This window comes from Lepisma saccharinum, chromosome 23 (assembly GCF_977018435.1).
Source record: "Lepisma saccharinum chromosome 23, izLepSacc3.1, whole genome shotgun sequence".
NCBI classification, from domain to species: domain Eukaryota; kingdom Metazoa; phylum Arthropoda; class Insecta; order Zygentoma; family Lepismatidae; genus Lepisma; species Lepisma saccharinum.
In genome coordinates, this window is record NC_139251.1 from 53,955,900 (window position 1) to 53,973,053 (window position 17,154).

The following is a 17,154-nucleotide window of genomic DNA, read 5'->3' on the forward strand; positions in this document are numbered from 1 at the left end:
ATCCCTCCATCTTCGTCTTGGCCTTCCTGCAGGTCTCTCACCATCCAAAGTAGTCATCGCCCAGAGATCCGAATGGGGGACTATTTTTACCTCCGGAATATTTTACTTTGGGAACATCCATGGCCTCATGTTTCTGTTTTTTGACATAATTTTCTTACAGTGCAGAGTTGTCAGCTCTATGCCTAACCTCCAATATGAAGGGAGAACCACACAGTAGTCCACCAAATCTATCCCATCTCTGCTAATTGTGGGATGCTCATAGAGCCATGACAGGACAGCTCTAAATTCAGAGTGAGCAAAATTTTGACCATGTTACTCTGTTGGTTGACTACCTGTAGTGAATGGGGTTGTCGCATCCCTATGCCACAGTCTGTGCAATTAAGAAATTCCTACGAACAGCCTCATCTTTGAGTGAAAAGGGTTCTGTTGTTTGAAAATTTGAGAACCACTGGCACATAGTTACATCGAAATAAAAGCCACAACATGCTGACTAATTATTATATTCAATGATATCCAAATCTACATGCATCTAGCAACACTAAGTATAAAATATACACACATTATGAAATATATTCATAGTATAGGATTGTATTACATATGGCACATGTACAAACATAAAAATTCATAGCACACATAGAATATATTGCTCATTCAAATAATTTCTTAGATTGGACAGTTGTACTTTACAGCACTATGGACATTGTTCACAATACATTGGTTCCTAGAATCACGGAATGCAATCTTGGACATGGCACTTACTCAGCAGTTCTCATGACACCTAAACTGAAAGCTTTATTTTTCACATTACAGTTTATAAAGCATTGTTTTTATATTGCACATGAACACACTGCAGTTATGTAAACAAATAAATATTTACACCTTAAAAAATTATACATTCTACTGACTTCATGTTCACAGTGCTCCTGCATTTTTAAATAACTTCACAATTACCTTCATTTTCATTTTGGAATTTCGAAGTTCACAACCTTCAAGTTTGGAATATTTAGAATGTGAGAGATCAAAATGAAAGTTATTAAATTTTTTACAACTTTTTTCTAGTAAAACATTAGTGTGTGGGTTCTCAAGGTTTTTATATGGAAATTAAACATTACTTTTCAGCTACAATTTTTATCTTTTTCAATTTACTTACATAACTAATTTCTATAGAATGCTCATAATTCTTCCACAAAATTTGAGAGAAATCACTTCTTAAAGTTCTTCACAATCATTGAGGTTACTACATGCAATGGTGTAACTTTATAAGGGGAGATTAGTACCTTAGCATGGTAGAGAGTTTAAAATCCTTTTGCGTTTCAACAAAATAACACAATAACACCAGCCTTCACGAGCAGCTGCATAACACTGAAGTAGACTTACTTGCCACAAGACTGAAAAATGTTTTTACAAACTCCTCCTTTTAGAATCTTCTGCGAAGTTTATATAACCAGCTTACAGATTCCTATTTTATCTGTAGCCTTTAACTTCCTACCTTCCTGCAAAAGAGTCACATTTACACTACTTCAATCTTATTGTTCCTAAAAAGTTAGGATGTTACACTCTGTATCCAAGAAAGATACATAATCTCTTTTTATTAGATTATGAATATGACTAATAAATTAAAATTAAAGTTGAAGTTTATAGCTGACATGTAAAAAATAACATTGGAGAAATTTTTAAAAACTACACTTGTACAAAAAATTGCAAAGAAATTCTCATTACCTGACACTGCCAATTAATGAGTACCATGTTGTTCCCACTTTGATTTTTTTAAAAAAATTGCTACACCTATGTAATTAAAATTTTGCCAACTGTAAAGAATTTGGAATGAAAATGAAAAATGATCCTGATTTTTTACCAGCTGCAGAAACATGGTTGCTACTGATTGACTATTTAGACATTTTGTTATTCAAGTATGTTACAAAATTGAGACATGTGTGCATTTAATATTTTCTTGCTGGAATTAATGCCTGTCAATAACACTTTAATCAGGGCTTCAGAACTTTCACAAGAGGAGTACTACATTCATGACATGTTTCTTTTAAGACTAGAAATGGCTAACATGTTTGAGAATTTGCATTTTCATTTCAGAGGAATATTCTTGTAATAATACAAACATGGAATGCTACATGGTCTTAAAATTACTCATTATATTGGAATTTCTGTTACTGCACCTGGGATTGAACACTTTCAGTTCATCGGACATGTTGATTCTTAATGGATTTTGTAATACATCAGGTTTGTTAACTGCAACGAAGTTTGCACAACCCTCAAAAATCGTTCATTTCTCTGCTATGGATATTTTACTTCCAATAGTTATCTCAAATGCCATACACATAATACAAGCAAAATTTTCTTGTCAATTACTTCTATAAATCGTAACTGTACAGATAATTTGAAATTGTTCCACAAGCATAGGCACAGAGTTACTATAAATTTTTACACATAAAAAAGCACTGTATGTAACATGATAGTCTCAACGCCAAATTGCTTTCAATGTAAAACACATGGCCCGCAACACCTGAACAATAATAATAAAAAATCACTTTTGATATATATTTAACCATAGGCCTTCTGAATTGTTTGAGAAATGAGTGTTTGTTTAGGATGAGTTTACGGTACAAACATGAACGATGCTACTAAATGCTTATTTCTAGAAGTTTTCCACCACACCAAATTTGTTAAGCCTCAAATCAACTTTTTAAAAATACATGACTAACTAATGCCAAGATATGGAGTAAATGATCATGGGAACTTTAAAAGTACTAAAGTAAAATCAAATCATTTTAAATTTTAAGTATCTTCATTTCCATTAGCAACGAATAAAATATTCACCAGTTTTAACTCATCACACACGCTTGGCTATTTTCTATTTATTCCCACACCAAGCCTCATACGAGAAAGAAACATTTCTTGTGTCAGGAGTACGAACCATATTCTCTACATGGCATCAAAACTTGAAATTTAACTTGCCAGTGAGTGGAATCCCATGAAAATTCATGAATTTGTTGTCACACAGTATGAAACATGAACAAGCAAATGTATTTACGATCATGAGCTATATTGATTGCTGGCATGACAAATCTTTCGATATATATTTAACTTTCCTATACAAATATACTGGAACTTATGTAGTTATGCAATTCACAGTGATACAAAACATATGTTGCTCCTTTCTTCATTGTCAAAATTATTTCTTATTGTTCCACTTTTCTTCACAGCTACAAAGTTCTGGACATATTGAACTATAACATAACTGGACGGACACTGGACTAAAGTGAGAAGTTTTAAAAATAGAGTTAAATGCAACATCCATCAATGAACAAAAATCTTTTGTTAGAAACTATATCAATCGCCTCACAAGACAATGAAATTCATTTCAAAATATAATGAGCACATTTCTATCTACAGAAGCATTTCTACAATGTCTCCTTCCTGTTAACACTGGTTTCGAATTTCAAATAAATTGTGTTACACACTGTAATTGATTTGACCTTATCCTGCCAGTCTACAGCTAAATATTACACAATTCCACTACATAAACTTTAATTTTCTCTATCCCTCTCTCTATATATAGGTTATGTGTGTGTCATGTAAAACAAATGCTATACACTTTTAGCTTCCCATTTCATAGTTACAAGTATTATTCTCTTCTATACCCTTCCACTTTCATATATTGCTACAACGAAACACCAAATTTCATGATACTTGCCATCATTTTGTTCCTGCCATCTATTTTTGTATTTACAATAAAAAATGGAAAGCACAAATTCATCAGCATTATATGAATGTTTATTCCATCTGGAGAAAAGAGTGAAAACTTTCCATTTGACTAGCCAAAATTAAATAACAGATATATATGAGAAGAAATAATATAATAATGATGTCAGTCACAATTGGTGTATAGTACATGGTATTCTCAAATGGATACTCATACGCACAGAACACTCACACTGCAATGGTACAGAGTAAAATTGTGCTCGTGATCAAAGATTGACTATTTGTACTCAGAATTAGTTGCAACTGTAATGTATGTTTTGAATTTGTGTTGTTACAGAAAAAAATATTTCCTGTTCAGGTCATAAATTTTACAGTAGTAGCAAGTCAAAAATCTTTACAAAAATTGATCCTAAAAATTATTACTTTTTCATCTCCTATCAAATATTCTCAGACACAGGATATGCTGTGGTATAAGTATCGCATTTGAGATATCAAATGTCTAGAAAGTATTCTGTAAGTCAGATATGCTTAGGTTTGTAACAAACTAGTCATACATTTGTTATGGCTAATAACTTATGATTTTGTAAGTACAATTATTTAAGGGTGCTTTAAACTATAATATAGTCTTTAAAATAAATTACTGTGTATATAGTAAATGTACAATTGCTTCTTTGTAATTTACAAAACAAATATTTGTTCATTTCAACTGCTGTGAGTTAACTAACTACCAAAAAGAAAAGTTGTGGTTTCATTAAACAAGCAAGCAAAGTTCATGTAAAAATCTATCTGGCAAAATAACCACATGTATCAAACAGCTTGAACATAAAAATTACTAGAAGGGGACAAATTGTTAACAAATGGTATCCAGCTGTCAAACAAGAACATGTTACATAAAATAAGAAATAACCTGTTAAGTTACAACAAGTCAATAGTAACTTTACCCACTTACATTCTGGCGAGGACAATCCTTCACAAAAAACACTGCAAATTATCATCATCACTATTATTACGATTTATTTAGAATGCTTAACACATAGTTCACAAGGTTCTCTACATCACATGGTAGAAAGAGTAAAATTCAAATATGTATACATAGTGAAGGCAATTAACATTTGCAATTATCATCAAAGTTCCAAAAAAGCACAAAAATAATAATACATACAAATTTGCAGAAAAATATAGCTCTATACACTTCATGACTATTGTGTTCACACAAAATAAATCAGCTCAAAATTTTCACTAAAATCTGTGATATGTACAATTCCACCTTTCTACTTCTCAAAAAGTACACACACATTATTCATACATTACAGTGTTGGCAGTGTTCAATTTGTTACACTTCATGCTGCAGAGAAAAATCTTCCTGCATGAAATCTTCATGGGACTTGCAAAATGAATTGTTGAGAAGATTTTTTAAAAATTTAAAGTTATAAAAGTCTAAGTAAAAACATCTTGTAATTAGTTGCTTATTTATAACTTTTGATATTTCCAAATATTTCATGGTTTTAATATGGGTAATAAAAGACAATTTTATAATCACCTAAATTTAATTAAAAAATGGAAAGGCAGAGAAGTTTTCAGTGCATTCAAATCGAACTCTGCTGCAATGCATTTGCATATATTGAGAAAAAAACATAAACCATTAATTTACATTTAACAAAAATCACTGACGTAAGAAAAGATCACTTGATTCTATTTCCTTGCTTACTGTCAACTGGTTTTCAACTGGGAATTTGAACGCATTAGTAAAAAGAGTTCACAGATTTAAAAACTGTTGCAAACAGTGTTGCTCATATTTGTTCCGCAACTTGGAATAAATTACAAAAACAACTACTGGTACATAATAAGAAATTCAATTAAAAATAATCATATGAACAATTAACCCCTACATGATCTGAGAGTTTTAGAAATAAATGGCTACAGAGTATGAATTTTGCAGATATGCATTCAATTTTTGTACTTCCACCACATAATGCCTTCCATCAGTTCTAGTCTTACATGTCTACTACTGCAAAATTGATCAAGTAGCAAAGGCACACAAGTGCCTAGAATAAAAAAGCCAGGTTTATGAATACATTCATGGGCTTATGGACTGAGATGACACACAATATGTCAGCATATGCATGACTTCTGCACCTGATCCCGTGCGACATGGCCATCCAATGCAATTCTATCAGCATCCCGTTCATCGTTGCGGACCATTTTGTCGTTCTGTAATATCTGAAAGAAAAGTTAGTGGAAACTGTCATTTCGAAATTTGGATTCTTCATGTTATGGGACTTTAGATGTGGTAAGATTACTGTATTTGTGTGTGCACACACTGGTCTTTGATGGGAAAAGCAACACACAATTATATCTCGTACATAATGTACAGTACAATTCCAGTTCAAGAAATAGCTTTTTAGTTGTAGGTCGTAAAGCTGTTGCTATGCTGATCAAGAGTGAATAACATCATACCTATTCAATGAGACCCCTGCTGTTATGTGGTTGATTGATTTGTTGTTTTAAGTCCACTTTATGCACAGTAAGGCTAATTGGGACTGGACCTACAGTTTAAAGTGGGATCCGAACCACTTGTGCCTCCACCGGGTGTCGAACCCGGGACCCCTTTGCTGTTACGTGAACCAAGAGGAAAATATAGTCTTGTGTATACAACGAGTCACCAACCCACACCACCTACCTTCCTCTCCTTCAGCTGTGTTTAGCATCCCAAGGCTTTCACTTCTGTAACCACTTTGTTTATTCTGTAGTAGGGGAAAGTGAGATCAAAATTATGTTATGGATTTGCAGCACTGGGGAAGTTATTTTCTATTGCTTCTTGCCTCGGTAAGTTCTGCTCATACACATCCCCTGTGATGCGAGGTGCATGATCGAATTCTGCCAGAATAGTGAGGCAAAATGTTCCATTACAAAGTGAAAAATCATGGGAAATGGCAATTTCACTTTTAGTGTTTTTTTCTTTATATATATAAATAATTATTATTATTACTAAAGAAATCCAACCTGGTAATTTGTATTATTTGATTGATTGATTTGCTTCATTTTACTTCGCTTTTTTTGTCACTTTTGGCTAATTTGCGAAGATGGGGATGAGTGATGATATGATGAAATTGATGAATGGACACTCACAAACATCCATGCCCAGGCTGGGATTCGAACCCAGGACCCCTACTGTTGAAGCATGATGTGCTAACCACTATGCCACGGGGGCCGGCTAATTTGTATTTGTGTCTCTGTTGATATATATATAAATGTTATATGAAGTGACATAGTGATTCATTGAGTTGGTGTTTTAAGTCCACTTTATGCACAGTAAGGCTAATTGGGACTGAACCTACAATTTAAAGTGGGATCCAAACCACCATGTGCCTCCACCGGGAATCGAACCCGGGACCTCTTGATTACAAAGCGACAACGCTACCACTGCATCATCGGGGAGGCACAAGTGGCACAGCGAAAACATGCGTGGCTTTAATATTGGCTGTCTGAATTATTCCGTGCGTAACACTCACCACAGTTTTTGGGGTTCAAAAGTTGGAAGAAAGTGTGCATAACACATGAGTAAATATGTTATATACACATGAAATGTACTTACATATTCGTGTACAGGTTGATTTTATTTGATTAATTTCGGTGACCATTGTCACCTTCCACCATTCATATGGGAACTTGTAGAGGGTGGTGCATATTGTATCTGCCAATATCAGTTGCCAACCCTGTCGGAACGCAGGTGTGCGTGAGCAGAAGTCTCCCTTGCTTAGGCTTATGCAAGTCTTGGGATCAGTCTTCCATGAAATATTCACCTCTTCAGACATGAAACATGGCAGTGGAGGCATTCATCCGAACGGGTTCCATTCAGGAGATGCAACATGCACTGCGATGCTCTAATGAAGGTCACCATCAACCCGTGCCAGAGCATCACGACATGATACGATGGGCCAGACAATAGAGAGCTAATGGCAGCGTGCAGAAACAGGAGTCATCAGGTCTGAGTAGGTGTATTTTCTGGCATCCTGAGCTTTTTAGTTTAGTGCCTGCAGCATCTCCTGAATAGGACTTATTTGGATGAACGCCTGCACTGTCACGATGCATATCTGAATGGGCAATGTTCCATGGCAGACTGATTGTGAGGCTTGCACCTGCCGGAGCATGGATCACTTCTGCACATTCCGACAGGGTTGCCAATTGATATAATATGCAACACTCTGTACTTATCTGCTTGGCAGGCTTCCGGTGTGCACTGTTATTTCGATGGCACTGTTATTTCGATTTTAAAAGGAATGGTAGTGATGTTACAGGCAATGATGTTCAAGTAATGCTTTCATGACTGAAACGGAATGAAATGTGCTGACTGCTTGTCGTGTCATCTCTGCTGCTTTGTTTTACTTGCAGCAAATGTGGCAGGCTTCCACTACTTGAGCAAGTAAAACAAAACAGTGGCAGACAAAACAGCACAGTCCAGCAGCAGCGCACCTAGTGGCCATTGGCATAACAGTGCAGACTGGAAGCCTGCCAATTTGATAACTGCAAGTTATCACTTCAAAATGTAACACCTATACATACGTTTTCAAAAAAAGGAATTACATTTTTGAAATTTAATTACACTTTTTGCTCTTGAAAATACACATGCTGCTGAGTAAATAAGGGGGTTTCATCCACAAGAAATACATTTTTATAAGGACAGTTAATATAATTGCCTACTGTTCCAATAAAAGTAACTGTATAACTTAGACAGCAAGGTTTATTATTATTATCATTATTATTATTAAAACTTCTTGAAGCTTTCACTCGTATTAAGGTTATTTCTGAGAAAAAAAAATTAACACGTTATATTTGGAACATAACAAAGAATAAGTTGCCCAACATGAATTTCAGTGTAAAATTTCAATTTTCTTCTGGGGTATTGTATGACAAAAGTGTCGTCAATCTCAATTTTTAAAATTAAATGAAATATTGCAATTTTGTTCTTCCTGCGACCCAACAATCTAAAATTGTCATTTGGATAAAAATTCAAGTATTATACACAATTTAGTTAATAGTAGAAGGTGTTTTATGAATTGTTTGTTTATTTTATTTACTTTTATTTTGTATTGCATCCCACTCGTGACACCAATAAAAAAAATTTCCTTAAACTTTTACGTTTCCCCTTCAACTCCACTAGAATATTCAATTACCTCCTCCCTTTGTCTTAAGTAATTTATTTTTCATTATTTGAACATTCACAGAAATTTAAATAAAAAAATAAAATTTTTATTAAGTAAAGATGAGTCCCACGGTGGTCTATTCGGTATGGCTTCTTCCATGTGGGAGACCCAGGTTCGATTTCCAGGCTGGGATCGGAATTTATCCGACCTTGTCCCCACATAAAGTGGCTCTGGGGCTCACCCAGCCTCAAATTAATGGGAACCTGGGGGTAAAAGTGGCCAAGATTGAGAATGCATGGGGCCGTACCTCCACATCCCTTAAATATGACTTCATGGCACAGTGCTATATGCACGGGGAACTTTCCTTTCTTTTCACCCGAAGTAAAGATGAAATTTCTTATCTGTCCTACCCATGTCAAAAAAAAAATGATGACCAATAGCTATAAATCTGGAAAGTATTCTAAGCATAGTTAGTTTAATCAACAGTGTTTAGTTTCATAATTCATTGCACAGTAACTGTAAGAAAAATGTTGCTTAAGTGTTACTTTAATAACAAAAATGTAGTCTGTGACAATGGAATGGTCCTTTTTTTCTTTATTAACTACATATAAATTGTTTCTCTGTCATTCAGAAATCATTCTTACTATTCTACAACAAGTAGGTCTCCTGCAATGATATATTTTCTACTCACAACACATTTGAAAAGCATGTGCCTCGAAACGGTACCATCCATAGAGCCTTACAGGCAGGAGAGGTTATCATATGCTAAAGATTGAAAGTACAGCCATGCATACGAGGGATATTCGGAAACCAGCCTCCAAGAGCCACGCAAATAAGAGAAATAAGGAAAAGCCATATTTATTATACACAGTAGTTGCATACACTCTTGCAGGCCTCCATGGCAGAGTGGTTACCACAGTGCACTATAAAGCCAGGGATCCCAGAGTCAAACCAAGAACTGGGCATGGATGATCGTTGTTAGTGTCCCTTTATCAATTTCATCATATCGTCACTCATCCTCATGATAAGACAAAGTGGCAGAAATGCAAAATAAAATAAACCAAATCAAATCAATCAATCAAGCCTGAATAATTTTCAACAAAACTGCCACCTGAATTCAGGTATTTGTCATAGCGTTGCACCATCTTCTGTATACCCTTGTCGAAGAAGATTGCTACCGGGGAACCCAGCCACTCTTGAACACTGTCTTATCAGCTCCTCATTTCGGTACCCACCTTGCACAAAACTTGTGATAGCCCAGCTTCACCGACACAATCTCAGAGAAAGTACTTCGCCCAATGTCAGGAAATTCTCGAGACAGTTCCAATATTGTGAAGTGGCAGCGCTCGAACCACGTTATCCTCTCATTCAACAAGGTCACCCATCGCAACAGACAGTCTTCCTTGTCCACCTTCATCATGCACACCAGTTCGTCCCTCTAGAAATTTCCAGCACCATTCCCTTACACAACTTTCACCCATTACTGTCTCAGCTAAACCAGAGGTTGAATTCTGAGTAGTCGACATATATCATTTCAAACTTTAGTAACAATTGCTATAGTCTTTGTGAAAAGATGACAGAAAAGCAATGTACTCTTAACAATACAGAAGGTCGTTCGGGATCTCTGAGGACAATGTTGGAAGGGTGATAAGTTCATGAAAACCCATGTCGCCACCAACGATCATGCTCAATTGGAAAACCAGCATTCCGCGCTATAGCCCAACAACGTAATTTCCATTGCAACAGACTTTTCCGAAGAGTTATCATGTCCAACTTTTTCCACTCCTCCTGACAGGCTTTCCAGAGGCCATTGATAGTGCGTGGATGTCTCTTTCCTAAGGCCCGTTTTAGGAGTCCAAATGCACAGAAGTCCATGGGTGACCCATCTGGCGCCTTGACCGGAATGTCGCTGTAAGGAATTGCACGGATGCCAGTTTCCACCTCCATTTGCTGTAAGAACAGACGAGTCGAACGGGAGGTATGGCTGAATGCTTTATCTTGGTGCACCCAGACCTTGTGTTTGGCTCCCCCATACAGTGCCGGGATATCTATGTTATAAATGGGTGTTAAAACCTCATCCTGATAGTACGTGGAGTTCACCTTCACATTATTAGCTACACGGCGAATTGCTAGCTTGCCATTATAGCAGTATCCAGCGATGATCATGAAACCCCGTGGAAAACTTTCCTGGCATTCTCGATACAATGTTTGATAATTGTTTTTGTCGCGAGGGCGGTAGTAAATCGCGCGGGGTTTGTGACAGTCACTAAGGTAGACATATGCTTCGTCTAATGTCACCACATTTTTCCATCTCTCCCCTGCAAGATAGCTCTCATAGAGCTTTCTAGCGTTCGTGCGACGTTCCGCAATGTGACGAGGCAACAGCTTGTGAACTCGCAGCTTATGCCGCATTTCTAGTTGCAGGTCCTTCTTGATTATGGTGTTCACTGTTGACACAGACGTTCCCAACTTACGTGCGATACTCCTTGGGGGGGGGGGGGGGGCAGGGTTACCACCTGACACAAGGGCCTTCACTTTTCTCACTATGTCCGGTGTACGACTCGTAGCTGCTCGTGGATTTGCCTGTTTCTTACCCTGTGGAATTAGGCCCAGTCGGCCTTTGCCTTTTTTGTTCAATACCGCACCGATCCCGTTCTTCGATATCACAAAACCACGCTTCTTGCACATTCCTTTGATTGCCGAATAGCTATATTTAGTATCGGAAAGGGCTGTTATGTAGCCCTCCCAGTATGGTTCAATTTTCTTCCGCATCGTTGTAGGTAAATGGCACAACACTCTGCACACGCGTTCTCGGTACTGACGTTACTCAGCATTCACCGTTTGTACGGACTGACGTTGATAACAGCGCCGCCAGCGACTTTCAAAATCGTCACCAGAGATCCCGAACAACCTTCTGTATACTCATTACAAGCACTTAAGAAAGAGAGTGTGGAAAAGAACTAACCTTTGTAACAAGACATCGAGCTGCATCCTCTATGTTGATATTTTCCTTTGCTGAAGTTTCAAACCAACCAGAGAAACCCTTTTCCTTGCAGTAGTCTTCCATTTTTGATGCGTTGTTCACTATACCTTCTTTTTGTTGATCACACTGCAAATTCCAATTAAACAGATTTAGGTAAAATATCAACTGTAAATTTCAATTATGTCTACAATCATAAATATATGAAATGTATAACGAATATTAAAAATGTGTTTTGTGTAAATTAGAGAGGCAAATGTACATTGATGATAGTCCTATGTGATAGAAAGAACACTATTTAAAAACATTTGGAAGCAAACAGCAGGGAGCATAATAATAAATAAGAAATTATCCACATCTTGTGGAGGAAAAGGTACACTATACCCATATCATATCACTAATCTGTAAATATTATATTTGTCATGTATACTGAAACATTGAAAACTTGTTCAATATTGGGGGGAAAATAAATACTATTTTTTTTATATTACACTGGAATCTCAATTTTACATTTTTCAGGAGACCAAGCTGACAAACCTTAAAATGCAGGAAAATGTAAAATTGGGGAAAATTCCATGAAAATTCCATAACATTTTGCTATGTTGGGACCATCAAGATTGAGTGATTCCTGTAGGAAAATGTAAAATCCGGGAATGAAAAATTGGGGTTTCATTGCAGTAATGAAAGTAAACAGTACATCTTTTTTATTATTATTATTGCTAAAACAGAGGTAATGTAACCTCTTACAGACCACCTATCAAATGAGAAAAACTATGTAAATAAATACTTCATGCAACTTTTGCATGATTTCAATGGTTTATTAAATGTCACTTCCCACCAGAAAATTTCCTCCTCCCTCTGCCTTCTAGTCATTTTTTTTGTGACATCACTGCTTCAAAATGCAATTTATACTACTCTAAATATACATAGGCAGCAGTAACGGTTGAGAATTAAACTGCACATGGTATAATAAGGCATTGATCATCATAATTATTTCAAGTTCATGAGTTCATTACAAAACACTATTATCTGTTACATGCGACATTATTTCCTTGTTTTCTACATTTCTGTTCTCATTGGCAATAGCAAAAGACAAATTTCTTTTTATTAGGGTGAACATGTATAACTATTTGTATTTTTATGCTTGTAAGAACCATTGACTACAAAATAAATAACTGTACAATGCAAGAAGCAATGCGTACATACAACAAAAATTAAACATGTATAACATTTATGAATAATTATTTTCCTGTAGTTTACGGTTATTACAAGCATAAGAATATGAATATGCTGTTGCAGTTGTTAGAATGAACTCTTGATGGAGCTGATTTTTCAGTCTTATGAAAACAGTTTACACAGAATATTCACAAGATTTCTGGTGTCAAAAATGTTCTCATATTTCCAAAATCCAAGAAATGTCTGGTCAGTAGACAGGTGTAATGAAAGACTGAGCAGACACTAATTGATATGAAATACTATATTTACTTATGTATAATGCACACTTTTTTCCAAAATTTTTGCCTCCAAAAAGTGTGGTGCGTATTATACAAGGAATAATTTTTTAATGTTTACGGAACCCTATTATGTTATATATCATTGTAAACCTTGAATTCTGCAGTTTCTGAATCTAGGCAACAGTAATCCATTCAAGATGGTGACACTTATTTGCAAAGCGGTTGAAATAAGCTCATAACAAAATGAAGGAACACTGATTTTTATGGTACTTTGTATGGAAAAAAAGATAAGGAAAAAGAAAATAATTAAAATGTATTACTGGCCAAATAATACATATTATGTCATATGACATATATGGAGTGTGTAAATGCCTTAATGGAAGAAATCTTGTGCTGCTACCTGCTAGCTTGAGGGTCCTATAAATGTCTTGTTAGTCATAGAAAAGTATATATTTTGAAGTTTTAAAGAGGAAATGAGCAAAACCACTTATAAAAGTCTAAAGGCCATGTGCCATTTTCACTTTGTAATGTAATGTTCTCTCTCCTCTTGGTTCACATAGTAACAGGCGACTCATTGAATAGGAATGATGTCATTCACTGTTGATAGGCATAGCAACAGCTTTACGACCTACAACTAAGAAAGCCATTTCTTGAACCTGGATTATACTGTGCATTATATACGATATATATTTGTTTGTCACTTTTCCCATCAAAACCAGGGTGTGCATTATACATGCGTAAATACAGTCATTTTTATTTGCTCATCCACTCATCTATCTCCCTGACTAACAATCAATTTTGATTGATAACTCTCAAGTTGCATTATGTTTATGTCAAGCTTTATGCAGATAGGCTATTTGAGAATGGACCTATAGTTTAAAGGGATCCAAACCACTATGTGCCTCCACTGGGTATCGAACCTAGGACCCTTTGATTACAAGGTGATAATGATGTTACCGGTATGCTATCAAGAGTCTTGATAAACATTGAATATTCACATTCTACTAATGCAAGGAAGATAAAATAGAGTAAACTCAAAAACGTACTGAATATGAGCATACTTTGACCAATTATTCACAATAATTCTTCTGTGTGTTAGGAGGGATCAAAATCATAATAAACATCACGAGCTTAACCCGTTCCCTGTGTTCGGTCGGCATAATATTACGCCCTTGGTCACTATAGCTTATTCTGTGTTGGGTGTAATATTACGCCCGCGAACATCTCTGACTGAAGTAACCTGTGTTGAATGGAATAATACGTTTTTTGATGGTGAAAAATATGTTTTGCTATTGAAGAAACAACGACCTTTTATTTAGTCACGATTTTCTGTTCTTAACAAAGAAGTAGTAGTTCATAGGAAAGTAAACTAATTTTGTGTTCTGCTGACAAAGTGCACACGCGAGTTCGTTTGTGTTTCATGTTTAGTCAATTGCTTTGATGTTGCGTTATTTGAACTGTTGGTGATTTTTTCTTTTTACCTTTTTTTAGTTTCTAATAGTATTTAATATTTAATAGTATTGTCAAACAGGGTTGCGAAATATTTCTTTCCTCATCCCTCATACCTATTGAAGATATTGCAATGAAACTTGGCGGACACATTACGCATAGACCATAGTATTTTTCAAGGTAGATTATAATCGGATATCTATATTTAGGGCCGGTCCAGAGGGCCCCAAAGTAACCAAAAGGGATTTTTTGGAGGGAAATTTCCCGAATTATCCCAGATTTATCTTTCCTCATACATGATGCACACATATGTGTGGTACCATTTGAAAGCCTGTTCTATTCTGAAGAGAAAGACGTATGAACCATGATACTCGGATGAATTGTGGTGAAGCAGTAGCTACTTAAAAATATTACTACACAAACTCAGGAAAAAAAATAAACAGAACGGGAAACCATTTTGTCAGAAAATTTCACAGGGAAGGGGTTAAAAAAGTACTGAGCAAATAAAGAAAACACAAATTGAAATAGTAACTCCGCATGGAACAAGACTGAGTGCAAATGGTATAATAAATAAAAAGGACTACACAGTATTTCACAGTGGTGTAAAAGATAGAAGAGGACAGGCTGGTACAGGTTTTATTGTACAAAAAAGAATGCAAAACCACGTAATAGGATTTGTACCTTACAACGAAAGATTATGCAAAGTAAGAATTAAGGGGAAATATAAAACGATATAACCCTAATCAACACAACTGAAGATACATAAGAAAAAGAAAAAAGAGAACTTCTATGAAAATATACAAAATCTGGTAGACAATGTTCCAAAAAAAGTGATGTAATGATTATACCAGGTGACTTTAATGCAAAATAACAAGAGTCCGGTAAATTGGCTATTCTTATCTACTAACTTTGACAATAGATCTCATAATAAAAAACATGCAGAAAACGAAACATCAGATGTGTAAAAGGTAAAAGTAGATTACAATAAATGAAGAGCAAATAGGAGAATTGAGATCCTTTAAATATCTTGGCTCAGTAGTATATGGTGACAACACAATCAAAGAAATTAATGAGAATTATATTTTGGGTAATAAAGCATATTTCGCTAATTTAGCTTTATTCAACAGCAAATTAATATTTAATCAGTTAAATTGAGACTTTATCATACCATAATAAGACACGTAATCACATATGCATGCATGTGAAACTTGAAACCTCAAAGACTCCTGTAAGCAGAAACTCTTAATATTTGAAAGGAGAATCTTAGGAAGAATTTATGGACCTCTGAAAGAACTTGATGGTAATTGGAGAATACGAACTAACGAAGAACTCAACAAATTAATAAGGAATGAAAATATCATAAATGTCATAAAATTGCAAGGATTAAAATGGTTCTCGGCAGATAAATAGAATGTCTGATGAAAGATTAGCAAAAGAAATATATAAATGAAAACCACTTGCAACACGAGCCTTAGGCAGGCCACAGACGCAATGGGAAGATAAAATAATTAAAGATTTTAAAGACATGAAAGTAAAGAATTTGATGAAGAGCATCTAGCATAGGAAAAAGTGGAGTTGTTGTTGAAAAGGCCAAAACATTAAAAATGTGAAGTTGTACCACTTCAAGAAGAAGACATTTAAATTGCAGTCAGTGGATGGTCTCATATTGGCATAATGGGTAGTGTGTAATCTGAATAAAAAACAGCAGCCATGTCTAGTGTTGAAAACGATGGAAAAAAGTCAATAAGGGTACATTTGTTATTATGTCATAACTTTTCATTTATTAACAAAAAAAATATATTGATGAAAAAAGCAGCCCACCTTGTTTGCTAGAAGAATACAGGGTATTGGTGAACCATTTGGTAGCTGCACTTTGGAATCTAGGTCCACCTTCCATTTATCCACAGCATCAAATGTGGCAGTCCTAGTCACATCGAACACAATGAAAGCACCTACAGCCTCCTTATAGTACACCCTTGTCATATTTCCAAACCTTTCTTGACCTAAAAAGGAAGGAAATCTCTTTCAAAGAAATGTCTTCATTTGCAGCACACAATATTTTTAAATAAAAATATGGATTGTTCAAGCCTGTCACAACTAATGACACATTATCATTGGATGAAGAATAGTCAATTTTCGACTTCATAAAGCAATCTGATAATTTGTACAATAAGCTTTGAACAAACCCTATTTCAATGGCAACACAAATATACATATCATATCTTTATTTGTCTAAGCAGTACTGTCTTGATAATTTAAGCCTAAAAAAACCTTCACTCGGTTGGTTCAAAACACTGCTCTGGTGAAAATTGCATGAAACTCATGTGCAGGGTTTTGATCAATTCTAGTCTTTCATTATGTAAAGCACACATACACTAGACAGAAAAACACTATGTTTGATTTTGTAATC

The 17,154-nt window shown here is 35.4% G+C and overlaps 1 protein-coding gene across 1 annotated transcript in view; it reads right to left on the minus strand.

Moving 5' to 3' along the window:
- Nucleotides 1–490: 490 nt before the first annotated feature.
- The window catches only part of LOC145977761 (ras-related protein Rab-32-like), a 58,165-nt gene continuing 41,501 nt past the window's right edge, over nt 491–17,154 (minus strand). Inside the window, exons 3-5 of the mRNA XM_083110030.1 lie at nt 16,566–16,747; nt 11,827–11,970; nt 491–5,937 (exon numbers count right to left, since the gene is read on the minus strand). Coding sequence (XP_082966156.1) covers nt 5,830–5,937; nt 11,827–11,970; nt 16,566–16,747 — 434 coding nt within the window. The 3' untranslated portion in view covers nt 491–5,829. The remainder of the gene's footprint in view (nt 5,938–11,826; nt 11,971–16,565; nt 16,748–17,154) is intronic.